Source organism: Porites lutea, chromosome 4 (assembly GCF_958299795.1).
Source record: "Porites lutea chromosome 4, jaPorLute2.1, whole genome shotgun sequence".
NCBI lineage: Eukaryota > Metazoa > Cnidaria > Anthozoa > Scleractinia > Poritidae > Porites > Porites lutea.
In genome coordinates this window covers 2,147,818-2,160,000 of record NC_133204.1, presented here as the reverse complement: position 1 = coordinate 2,160,000, position 12,183 = coordinate 2,147,818, and the positions used below count along the sequence as shown (strand labels likewise).

General features: G+C 37.0%; 2 protein-coding genes across 2 annotated transcripts in view; both read right to left on the bottom strand.

The window, feature by feature from the left end:
• Positions 1-2,048, bottom strand: part of LOC140934884 (uncharacterized) — a 3,981-nt gene extending 1,933 nt beyond the window's left edge. Inside the window, exons 1-4 of the mRNA XM_073384446.1 lie at positions 1,921-2,048; positions 1,389-1,615; positions 878-1,065; positions 59-163 (exon numbers count right to left, since the gene is read on the bottom strand). Coding sequence (XP_073240547.1) covers positions 59-163; positions 878-1,065; positions 1,389-1,615 — 520 coding nt within the window. The 5' untranslated portion in view covers positions 1,921-2,048. The remainder of the gene's footprint in view (positions 1-58; positions 164-877; positions 1,066-1,388; positions 1,616-1,920) is intronic.
• Positions 1-9,420, bottom strand: part of LOC140933157 (uncharacterized) — an 18,067-nt gene extending 8,647 nt beyond the window's left edge. Inside the window, 7 exon segments of the mRNA XM_073382673.1 lie at positions 4,698-4,837; positions 5,199-5,352; positions 5,354-5,401; positions 6,138-6,403; positions 6,580-6,767; positions 7,218-7,528; positions 9,277-9,420. Of these exon segments, the coding sequence (XP_073238774.1) occupies positions 4,698-4,837; positions 5,199-5,352; positions 5,354-5,401; positions 6,138-6,403; positions 6,580-6,767; positions 7,218-7,528; positions 9,277-9,420 (1,251 nt within the window).
• Between the last annotated feature and the right edge of the window lie 2,763 nt (positions 9,421-12,183).

Here is a 12,183-nt window from a genome sequence, read left to right as displayed (position 1 = left end):
AATTAAATATTTAGCAACCAAATGGCAGGACACCCTGTGTCATGATATGAATACTCACCTCTTTTAGAACCACTGCCAGAAGTACTGGTCCTTTCAGAATCATAATCATCGTCACTGCTAGTACACTCATCATCATCAGTACTACTCTCTTCTCGTTTACGCTCTAGAAAAGATTGAATAACAGACAGGTCTACAGCAAAGTACATTAGAAATGAGATGTTGATCCCCCTTGTAAGGTAGTCAGTATCTTGAATAAACATTTTTCTATAAGTGATTTACCCCATACTAGGCCAATAGTTACCATGCTAGGGATACAAGCATTTTCTGTACTGTCCAATTAGGTACAATACACTCTGTTTTTCAGCTAATTATTATTTAAACTTTAAACTTAGTTTTAATTTTCTGTGTTCTTGTGTGTTGTTGTATATGTTTGTCTTTAGTACATGTACCTCACCCTAATAAAAAAATGATGTCATCACTAGGGGTGGCTTTCTAGCCCTAATTAACCCATTATGGTTATTCTGGACAGCCATGTACTCATTTTTTATTTTATTTATCCTAATTTTGTAATATAATTCGTTAATTTGGGTACAAATAAAGTTGGTGTTGTTGTGGTATAAAGCATACTTGTTGGGATATTTTATTTCCAAGCTTTGATCAAATCTCTCAAGGGTTTATTCCTACCAAGAGGTACCAAAATGGGCGTGGCTTTTGCTCAATCATGCCCCTGAAAGGTACCACGAGAAAGTAGACGATTAAGCTACTTTTAATGCAGCCTTTTAATACTTTAATACTTTTCATACTTTTAATGTAAAATGTAATTGAAGACCAAAGGGCATATTAGTAAGAATCATGCAAAAGAATGTAGCATACTTACTGGATACCAGCCCTTCCATGGCTTTTTTTCTTATTTCTTCACCCATCTTTTTATCTTCCCTCTCTTTCTTTTTTTTCTGTTCCTTGTCTTTTGCAGTTTTGGCTTTATACTCTTCCATGTCTCTTCTATATGTGCTGATATCCTGTAGCAGTTGGCTTAGCTCACTGTATTCCTCCTCGGTTCCAGATCTTTTGGTAATTCAAAGAATAAACATAACCACTCCTTCCATTACAATACAACAGTATTTGGGTTGGGAATGAACAAGTCCCAAGGCATTTGGCATTGTGGGCACAGTCTTGGCATACAATGTATGTATTTTAGAAATGTACTGATTCACTGAGAGGCTGTCATTAAGACCATGAGATAAATAAACAACTTATTTGACTGAGACAAAGGAATTTCTTGTTAGGACTTGTTTGTTTAACATCTTCATGAATAAAATATGATGCTTCTGTGTATTCCTTGTCGCGCCAATTATATAACTTACATGAATGCATGTGCTAACCCTTACTTTTTGAGCGACTTTTTGTCATCTTGTTCATTCTTTTCAATGAGCCTTGTCAATCTTTCTCGGCACCCGCGCCCCTTTAGTTCAACTCTGTTGCTGTCGGAACTAAAGACTTCACTGAGAATAGTTGCTAATTCATCCCATTCCTGATGTGTTTGTGGCTTTCTGGAAGCAACTTCTTTAGCCAGGGCAATGTCATTTTTAAGACTTGGCCATCTCAACGGAGCCATCTAGGAAACAAAGAATGCATTTACATACCATCAGAAATCTGCTTTTGTTGTAATTTGTTTATCGTAGTTTAACCATAAAGTAATCCGACTGGCAAATCAGTTCCAACAACAAATAGCCGGCTGCCATGTTTGTTTTCATTCGTTTGTTCACTTCTATTTTACCTGAGAAATCGTCTTCAAAATTACGTTTCTATAAAAAGAATTCGATAATTAATAAGCGAAATAATTCTAAACAGTAGTATTTCCTCTCAAACGTGGGATTGTGATGTTTTAGGGTGCAAAAAAACTTGCGGTAAATCACTTACCTCTAGAGCGTGGTCTTGACGTACAAACGTGAACCTCAAACCGCGAACCTGACGGCAAGGCTCTGGTCACGTGACTTCTTGACGTTCGCGGTTCGCGGGAAATGCCGAAAAACTTCAATCTTAAGGTCTCTATTTTTACTATCTTTCGCGTATTTAGTGGTTTGATCGAAACTTCAGTGCGCTTTCAAAAGAAAACCTTGTCCAATGGACTATCTTAGTTAACTCGTTGTGATAAACAAGCTTTTGTTACTGCCTAGTTCAATTTACTTGCTAAAAGTTGTAACGAGTGATATCTTTGTTTAAAGGCTTTCGCAATGTAAATATCTTGCTAATTGATTTTTGATTAGGGATTTGTAAACAATCTTTTAGTTAATATATGGAAAAAGGCGGGACTAATTACCATTGTACGATATTCCAACAAGAAGCTTTTAAACGACAACTTAAGCACTGTACGCGAATTGACAAATTGTACATTTTAGAGTAACAATATTGTACATATGTGATTTTCATTCATGTAAACATTCCTTGTAATTTTTGTGTCTCTCTGACTGTTTTGTTTTGACTGGGCAATTATTGGACAAAAGTGAATTTTGGAGTTTTAACTGATTTTCCTATTACGACACAACCTCGAAGGAAAATATGTTAATAATTCTTATAGCCAATCGAATTTTTACTGATGTAAGATTATTTTAAGTTTGAGTGAGATTGGCAGCCTTCAGATTCAGTCAGGATAAAAGGAGCTGTAACTAGGTCTTGTCAGAGAGATACTGCTAGCCTTGATTGTGAAAAGTTGAGCAACGAGTTATCTACATTAAAACAAGTTTAAAGAGACAAAAAGTTTGAGTTCATTGTAGAGGATTACTGTTCCCCCAAGTTTCCTACTACAGAAAGAAGCTTCAAGAAAAACTCCAGGAAGCGGTTTGTTGTCGATTTTTCCAGGGAAGTGTCCAACTTTTAAAAAATGTATCAAGTAAAAGTTGGCTTGGCTCAACTTGGCTTGTCTGGTGCGAAAATGAAAACTGCCCGTTGCAAATAACTAATGAAGCTTTCTCGACAACAGAGAGGATCGAACAGAGCAGAGCCTGTGAAATAAATTGTTCATCTGTTGTCGGGTTTCGTTTTCAACTTTTCCTGATATGTCACCATTGTTGTCCCTTCCCTGGTATACATCAAAATTGACAGCTTTGGTGTTATAATCTGTTATAATCTCATCCGCCAAAAATCTTTTTCCACTGTTTTCTCGAAATGAAAATCAGTGCAAGTTGAGGGTACGTTTTAAATTCAAAGTCGGCAACTCGTGAACCAATTTGGCTGAAATTTGACCAACTTACTATCAGATAGTTTTTCTAAAAAACCGTGCCTGCGAATTTTGATTTCTTTTTTCGTTTTCCAGTTAGAGTATTTTTTCACAGGTAGTGCTAATGATCTGCTATCCCTAACTTCACCTGCTTATAACAACAGAACAAGCGCACTTGACAAAATCTGAGACACGGTTTTTTAGTCAAACGTGTTAAGAAGCGAACGCGTTCTTAATTAAGTTAACTTTAAATCTTACTAAGACGAAATCCATGATTATTATAGGCAGTAATAGGAAACTTGTTGGTATTTCCTCTTTCACGTTATCTATTTTTGACACTGATATAAATTCTGTAAGTAGTTTTAAATATTTGGGAGTTATGTTGTCTTCAACTTTCACATGGTCCGACCATATTGAGTATATTTCATGTAAGGTTAATAAAAACCTTGGTCTTCTACGTAGGATTAAGTATTATTTACCTTATGATGCCCGGTTACTTTTTTATAATAGCTTAGTGCTACCTATTTTTGATTATGCTGATTTAGTCTGGGGTGACAAGGACAATGTCTCACTTATGAAGGAATTGCAAATTCTCCAAAACAAAGCAGCTAAGTTGATATTAGATAGATCACCTCACTCCTCATCCACCGATGCATTGATTGTCTTGAGATGGCTGAATCTTGAAGAACGTAGGAAATGTCATCGATGTATATATGCATACAAGTGTATTAATGGCCAACTTAATCATTCTTTGGACATTGTAAGAAAGAGTGATATACATTCCTACAATACGCGCAATAACGATACTATCAAGCTCCCCAAAATTAAATATAATTGGGGAAAACAACGTTCGCGGTACCACTGTTTCAAAGACTTTAATGAATTAGAGAGAACTGTAAGAAACTCAGCAAGTTTTCCAATTTTTAAGAAGTGTCTTTTTTCTGCTTTTTATAATTGAGTACTTGTAGTGTGTATGTTTTAATTATTTCTGTAACTGGATTTTAGCTTGAATTTTTTTTTTTTTTTTTTTTTTTTTTTTTTTTCATATATATCGATTTTAGCTTAACCTTTTTATATTTTAATTGTATTATATAATATACATCTCGTAATTAGGACCTCTATGTAAACCACTCTTGTGATGGAGCATCCTATTAAAAGATTGTTATTATTATTATTATTGGCTTCTTCCGTTATTCTTTGGCTGGACTGGACTTAAATTTACAGTGACACCAACTTTCACAAAAAGCTTCTCATTTCTAAATCGCGTTAATATTTTGATTTTTTAAAAGAAATAAGCAATAATCTAGAACTATTAAGCTTTCAGAAAATGTACGGTTTATGCGGGTATTTGTTAAAAGCAAAAGCGCTAGCGCCGATCAACGCGAGGAGGGTGCTTGAGGGTGGATGATACCTTAATTGCCCATTAGAGATTTTAAACCTTCAAAAGGTTCTTTTGTTACTTGCAAGGTCAGATTCCTACCTTTCCAAAACAACCCGTCATCTTCAAAGATTCTTTTGCAGTTGGTGTCCCTGTTCCACCTCTCACGGTTCCAATAAGAAGAGTAGGAATAACAAGGCTAACGTATATCCCGGGCTCGTATAACTCACTAGACTCAGCTGCTTAGGGTTAAAGAACGTAAGATGGATGTTTAACTTTTATTTACACCTTATTGCAATAGCTTTGTCATTTAAAAAAGAAAAAAGAAGAAGAAGATTAATGATTTTTTACCCTGGATGATACCTTAAAGGTCAAATAAACCAAAAAGTTGACATATTTTCTTTTGTCGCTTTACCTTCACCAAACACTAAAAAGAAGCATCCTAAGTGAGATTTGGGTAAAGATTTTTTTTCCCAAGCCTTTATAGAAATATAAAAGATCAAAATCCGATCATTTCCGAAAACTTCACTTCAGTTTCTGAATATATATATAGGTTAATTAGCTTTGAAATTAGAATTACATATTCAAATACTTGTTATTTACCAGCAACTTTTATTTCTCTTTCCGTTGTTATCTCAAGCATGGCCCAAGAACTCTCATGAACACACGCCAAATCCTGTCCCATAGCAGCGGATATCCCAGCAATTGTATTACTGACGCATACATTAGCACAGTACTACCCAGCTCTCTGCGCGCGCACCTATCTGGAGAGCGTGAAAACACCTGTTCAAGGTAAAGGAATCCACCTTTTATGCAAAGGAAAAAATAAATAGCTGAAATGTTGCATAACACAAACATATTTACTGATCTGTGCCTACAAACTTGCATAACATTTTCTCCACCCCTACCTGTTCAACTTTTTTTCATACAAAGCTAGTTTCAAAGAAGGGCAAGCAAATGAAAGGAAAGTATATTGCTTGTTAACGTTAGTGGTCTGATCACAAAGCCAGAAGCTAAACATGGCGATAATGTTCTTACTTACATTTAGACATGGTCGAAGCAGTTCTTATTAAATATAGAAGAGTGCCTCCTCAGGGCACACTATCTTTGAATGCACATGAAGTTCCAAATTTTAAATTGTTTCAAAACATTGATGAGAAAGTGTACTTGTGAAAGTCCTAATTTTTTATGGTCAGCCAATTTTGCAGTGAATCGTATTACAGGAAACTAGGGAGAATGACACATATGACGTCATGCTAACACCACGGCTCAGCTGTTTTGACATTGCAGAGCTCGAAAATGAGGTTGGAAGATTAGAAAACTTTGTGAAGCCAATACCCGAATTGCTGACTAATATTTATGTCAAGAACGGGTAAAAAAGGATTCGAGGGATTTCGAATGCTAGTTTGAAGAATATTTATCAAATACATAAACTACGACAAAAAGAAAAAGAAAACTGTAACAACTGATCGTGTCCTCGATCAGGGATTGCAAAAAAAAGAAACTTACAATAAAGCAAGGATGTTACATTGTGCAAGGTACCTTTAAGACATTTTGCAGGACAGATACTGTAATATAAGCTTCGGCTTGAACTTCAATTCCACGACCTTTAATGTAATTCTTTGCTAGTGCACCTTTATCGCCACTACACTTAGATTCAATGTAAAACTCCCTTTTGTTGATATCCGGTTGCTCCTTGGCGATCTGTTTCAGAGCCCACTGACATGCGTGCCAGGTGGTTACAGTTACACCATTTTGTTCAGCGGCATCAGCAGAATCGTAAACGAATTCCATCAGCAGATTGCGACCTAGAAAGTAATAAGAGGAAAAAGGGAGGGAAGAAGGGATCACAGGCAAATAAAGGAGTTTATCAAGCATTTTTACTTCCTTTAACTTGTACATTCATTGAGGTTATAGCTTTTCTCAATTTTTCGAGCCGTTAAGAGTCTCGTATCAAACAAAAAAAAAGGGAGAAGAAACGGACCAACAAACCAAGGTTCCAGCGCTTGAAGTTTGCAATGTTGGCTAACTTCACTGGCTCTTAACTTAAGTTCTTCAAAGTGGGAAATTAACCAGGATGACAACATCTGTGCCTGATGGATGGAGTCCTTAACAAAATGCGGTGTTCTCATGATTCGTTGCTGAATCACTCGTGCACTGACTCCTCCGCACCTAGAATAACGGAATTATACACCCGTTTTACTCAAAGTTCCCATAACATGCTCAAACTGTGTCCCATACCAACACTCAACTGGTACATAATTATTCAAAAATAATCGACATTGTAGATCATTGCACTAGGTCGCGATAGAAATAGGTGTAAACTTTCAACTTTCAGGAGGAAACTCCTGCCCCCCTGAAAAGTAAATTTATTTAATAGATATTTGATCACTTTTTGTCAAAATTGTAATCATTTCAATTTTTTGCAAATTTGAGCTGAAGAAAATGGCCGCCCTACAAGACATTTCACATCCGCTAACATGAGGGGCGAACGTACAAACGGACGATTTTGTCAGAACCAAAATTTATTGCATGCAATCATGTTGATAACCAATTTTTATTTCTTACCCTGCTGTTCTGCTGAGCGAGAGCTTTGCTTTATAATTATACGGTTAAAATTACCTGGTCATTGCTGTAGCTCCTCTGGTGGAAGATGCAACAAGTGTACCTTCTGTAGTTGTAAAAGGGCATAGAATATGTTCATTTACACGATCACCCTTAATGAGAAGCGGGCCAATAACACCCAAAGGAATTTTAGCTAATCCAATGAGGTTTTCTATATTTCCCGCCAAACGTTCAGTGGAATGACTCCCATGGGTACCCTGTGGATCCAGCCACTGACCAACATTTGATAAAGATTTTCTGGTGACCTGTTCAACCCATTTTCTTCGGTTATCACAGTCTTCCAGCTTGTAACTATTCCTGTATGGTACCTAAGGAAAAAAAAAAGAATAGGCGTTAGACTCTTAACATAAAGGAAACTAACACAATATTTTGGGTTTTGATTTTACAAACCGAAAAATTGGCCGGACGAATTAAGCTATAATGGATTAAAGTGGTCTATGATAAAGGATACAGCAAGGAATACAAACAGAAAACTTTTTTTTCTCGATGCAGAAACCATGACGTTCCATGTGTATTTTTTATGGATTCTCGCTCAGGCAGTTCCATGTTAACAGTTTTGCTGATTTCTAGCAATATGATTGACCCAAACTATTTTTTAAAAACAAAACTTAAATTGGCCGAAGGGGTCTGTGGCTACTAAGCTACATTTGCACCCTATTTTCGCTCCACATCTAATACAGGTCAAATTCCACGGGTCAGAGAACAAGCAATGGGATTTAGTAAGCACTCAATAATCCATTTATTTACTTAAACAAGGTAGCCTTTAAATCTCTGTTCTATACTACTTCGATTCTTCTGATTGGGTGGTAATAATCCGGCTCCCCGACGCTTTAAACAGATAAGGGGAATTTTATTCGAACCTTAGTTACAGTCTTGGCTGTTTGTATCGATCAGCACAAGTTAATATGTAAATACTGGATGATTGCGTCCTTTGAAACAGCGGGATTGGAAATTGTCACCTGTCGCACACATGGTCCACCTTAGATTACCTTTATAAGTCCTCTTATCTTTAAGTATACCAAAGTAGGCTATTAGAGACGCGGTATTTAGACCCAGGGGGGCGGGGGTATTTTAACAAAGTCTTATAAGGGGAGGCGGCGCCCCGAGGTACAACTCCTCGCCCTCCTATATAACTTTTTTGATAGAAAATGTGGCTCTTTTACATACCTTCTATTGATAGGTGATACCCTTTTCACATCCCTAGTTTACATTTTCCATCTCTTTTAACAGCACAAATGCACTGCCTTTAAAATATGAATAAATCACAATACAAGGACGTTTTCTCGACTTTTTCAGAGCCTTAAAAACCTTCTGTGGCAGTTTTTGGTCATTTTATAATTAATTACAGACCGAAAGGACAGATTTGCCTACCTTTCATATACCTCAACCATTAAAATCCCTAATCTTTGATATACCTGGAGAATGAAAAAGGTACCGCTTAGCTTTCTGGTGGAGCCTCTACTTATAGGCAATTATGGGGAGTACCCCCCCCCCCCACCCCCTCCGGGTATTTAGATGGTAGATCAAGTACGTCATGGATTATTTGTTCCCTTGTATCATCGACAAAGGACCGAAAGAATGAATTTCCATTTTACGGTCCACGATTTTATGACCGTTTGAAATTTTTTGGTGGAATTTAGGTCTAGGATAGGTTCATTTAACGTCCAAGAAAAAGGTAAACCAGTCCAGATCGGTGTGCTACGTCAAGTACGCAATTTACACTTCTATACTTCATTTTTTTGACAGTTTCTTTTTCTTCCAACTGGAAATTTAACCGGCAAAGTTCAAGTTACGTAATGTTACTTAATTTATTATAAGACTATATAGTAAGTGGTACATCATAAAGGTCGTTTGTGCTATTCCCCAGTGTAAGTTATCGATAAACTTAGTTTCAAGTATGAATAAAGCAATACATCAAAGTGCTATTCAGATGCCATGATTGAATGATTTTACTATTTTTGCTTTTTATGCAGAAAAAGTTACTGACAAAGTCTTTTAAGGCCAGGGCAAAAACAAACCTTTATAGGCTATTACCTTAACTAGTACTCCCTCTTACCTTAAAATACCCTGAACTTTTTTCCACAGCGTCTGTTGTCAGCCTGTGATCATGAATGCCCATACACTGTACTGAAATTCGACTGAGACGGGCACAGATTTTTTGCTGTCGAAACAATGTCGCAAACTCCACTGCCAAAGGCATGACCTGCGATATTGTTAGCAAAGAGGATTACATACCGGTCAACAAAGAAAATAAAGATTGGTTTTGAATTTTCCCTGGCTAGTTTCAATTTTAAAAAACGAATTAACTTTCTGTTTAGTTACTTTGCTTACCATAACATCAATCTATTTCTTTAACGAGTTTCTCAGTGACTTCTCGATCGCGACTGTGTGCAAAATCCAGTGTAAATAAACAAGGCTTGAAACAAATAGCCGAAACCAACCAATGAAAAGCTTTCTTTTTTCGGAATGCTATAATTCTTGTCGCGGGTCGGGATTCGGGATGTTGTTTGGAAGAAGGAAACGAGATACAAAATTTTGGACGGGATTTCGGGTTTGAATAGCTTTATATTCCGCGGTCATTTTTTCTTTGACAAATGGTAATGCTAAAACCTATACCCAGTTATCTTCTTATCAATAACTGCAGTTCAGTAGTGTCGAGGTCCAATATTATTTCATCGGCCCAGGTGCTGGAGTCATATGGAGTCGACAAAGTTTGATAACTTGTGAATGGTGGAATATTATCCATGTACAACAAAACTGACGCTAGAGCTCACAACCATTAGAGCATGGACTGCATAATTTCTACGTGAATTTCAATGTAAATAATTAGGTATGTAATGTAGGTATTTTCATGTGCATGGCGCACCTGTTGAATGTTTTTGGAAGCCCTGGTAGAACTCCATTATGAATCGAAAAGGAGGTACTTGCTGTCTCGCTTAGTGATAGTGGTGTAAATAATGGGATATGTTGTTTTTAGCTGGAATTTTGAGGGCGAAAAGCCAACACTTTCATACATACAAGTAGCGCTTGGAGTGGGTTGACAGAGCGTAAAGAAATATCTGCCAGCTTTGGAAATGACAAAGGTTTGCTGATTACGCCTGATTAAAACTAGATGTCTAGCCATCGATTTCCAAGAGTGTTTTTAAAGTTATTTTTAGTTTTGTCGACCCTAATACGAGCAAGTATTGCTAACTGTAAACTGTAGGGAAACGTTGAGCTAAAAATTACCCAACTTAATAAACTGAAAGAGTCAGAAGCCAAAACGATTGTTTATTGCTTGACAATAATGTCTCCTGCCATGATAATATGTTGCACCTAATAAAAGTTACTTTTTCAATAATGCAACAAACAAAAAAAAATTCAAAGTGTAAGTGGTAAGTGAAACCAAGGTGCCAATCAGACGTCCACCCGTGGTTGGGGCTGGAGTCCCCTGTTTTATTTCGTTTTCCTCTGACCAAAACATAAACAGAGAAAAAAACAAAAGAAGAAAGGACCCCAAACTCGAACCCAAGTGGGTGTTTACTGACAACACCATAATAATTCAACAAATCCATAGGCCCACCGGCTGTCGCGGAGAAACCCCTTAAAGAAAAATTACTCGCAATAATCCTAAGAACATGTGACCATTGTTATTAGAGGAAACTAGTCATGAAAGGAGAATCAAAAACGACATTATTTTGGGAGCTCCCTGACCTTGCATAATCCCTTTCTTTTTTTAATTCACAAATTGTGATGGAATAAACTAATACGACGTTTTTATTGTTTTTATTGTCAGTGAGATGGATCAAAATGAAAATGATAATGTACCTTTCATTCCACAGTAGAATAAACAGAGGCCCAGAGACCCAGGATTCCTTATTTCACAAGCAAAAATTTCTCGGATTCTGGAATCCTGACTCCTTTACATGGGGCCAGTTCGTATTAAATGAAGTTAAAATTCGCATGTCGCATTTCGCATCCGAGAAATCGTGGCAAAGCAAAATGCAACACCCGAAAGAACGACTTGAATTCAAGTGGTGACGAACAGTCTATTGCAGAACAGTAAAAAAACAGCGAGAAAAAAGACAAAAATTACAAAGCCGATCGTCCAAAGAAATCAACAACAACAGTCCTTGAATTCTCAATCCTCATCTAAACTTCTGAATAATTGGCAGAGTTGTACTCGAAAAAAGATCTGATTGGCCCAAGGCAAAAAAAAAAGGTCACCTGAATATCAATAAATGGATATTAGTTTTTATGAGGGAACGCAAAGGAGCGCAAAACGTGGCTTATCTTTGCTGAAGGTATACCACTGACGTCTGAGGTGCAAAAATTCCATACTGATGACATGTCACTACACAGATTTAGGCAGATCTCGGTCGTTCTGTCAAGGAAAATTTCCTCAACTGATCAGAAGCATTACTCAGTTCTGTATAGTGACGCCTTATCGGTATGGAATTTCATCTGCGCCCGTTTCTCAGACGTCATTTGCGGGGAAACCAGCGGTGGCGTCGCAAGAAGTCGGCTGTTTTCTTAAGTTACATCACAGATTATTAGTGAGGCTAAAACTAACGAGGCATTTTTTTTCAATACAAAACAACCCCGAAGATTTGAATTGATTTGGAAGGGGGAAATGGTCTGTATTCACTGCAGTGTACAGTAATTGGAGTGATAAATATACCAAGGTCACTACTGTGAAAGCCAGGATGGATCAAGGGATACTGTTTTATATGCGTTGAAAGATATCATCAGATAGATTGCAAAACCAAAAAAATGCTGGTGTTTGTTGCAAAAAAAAACCGATCAGTGAGGCCCGTTTCAAACGTCGTACTACTGCCGTTCTAAGATGGCTCTACTTCAGCACGACTTGGTTTTAGACGTCGAATTTAAATCAGTCGAATAAAATAAATGTCGCGGAAAACAAAACAGAAAAATAAAAAGAGCAGATTTAGTGAACTTTCAAAATGTATTTCAATGTATTTAT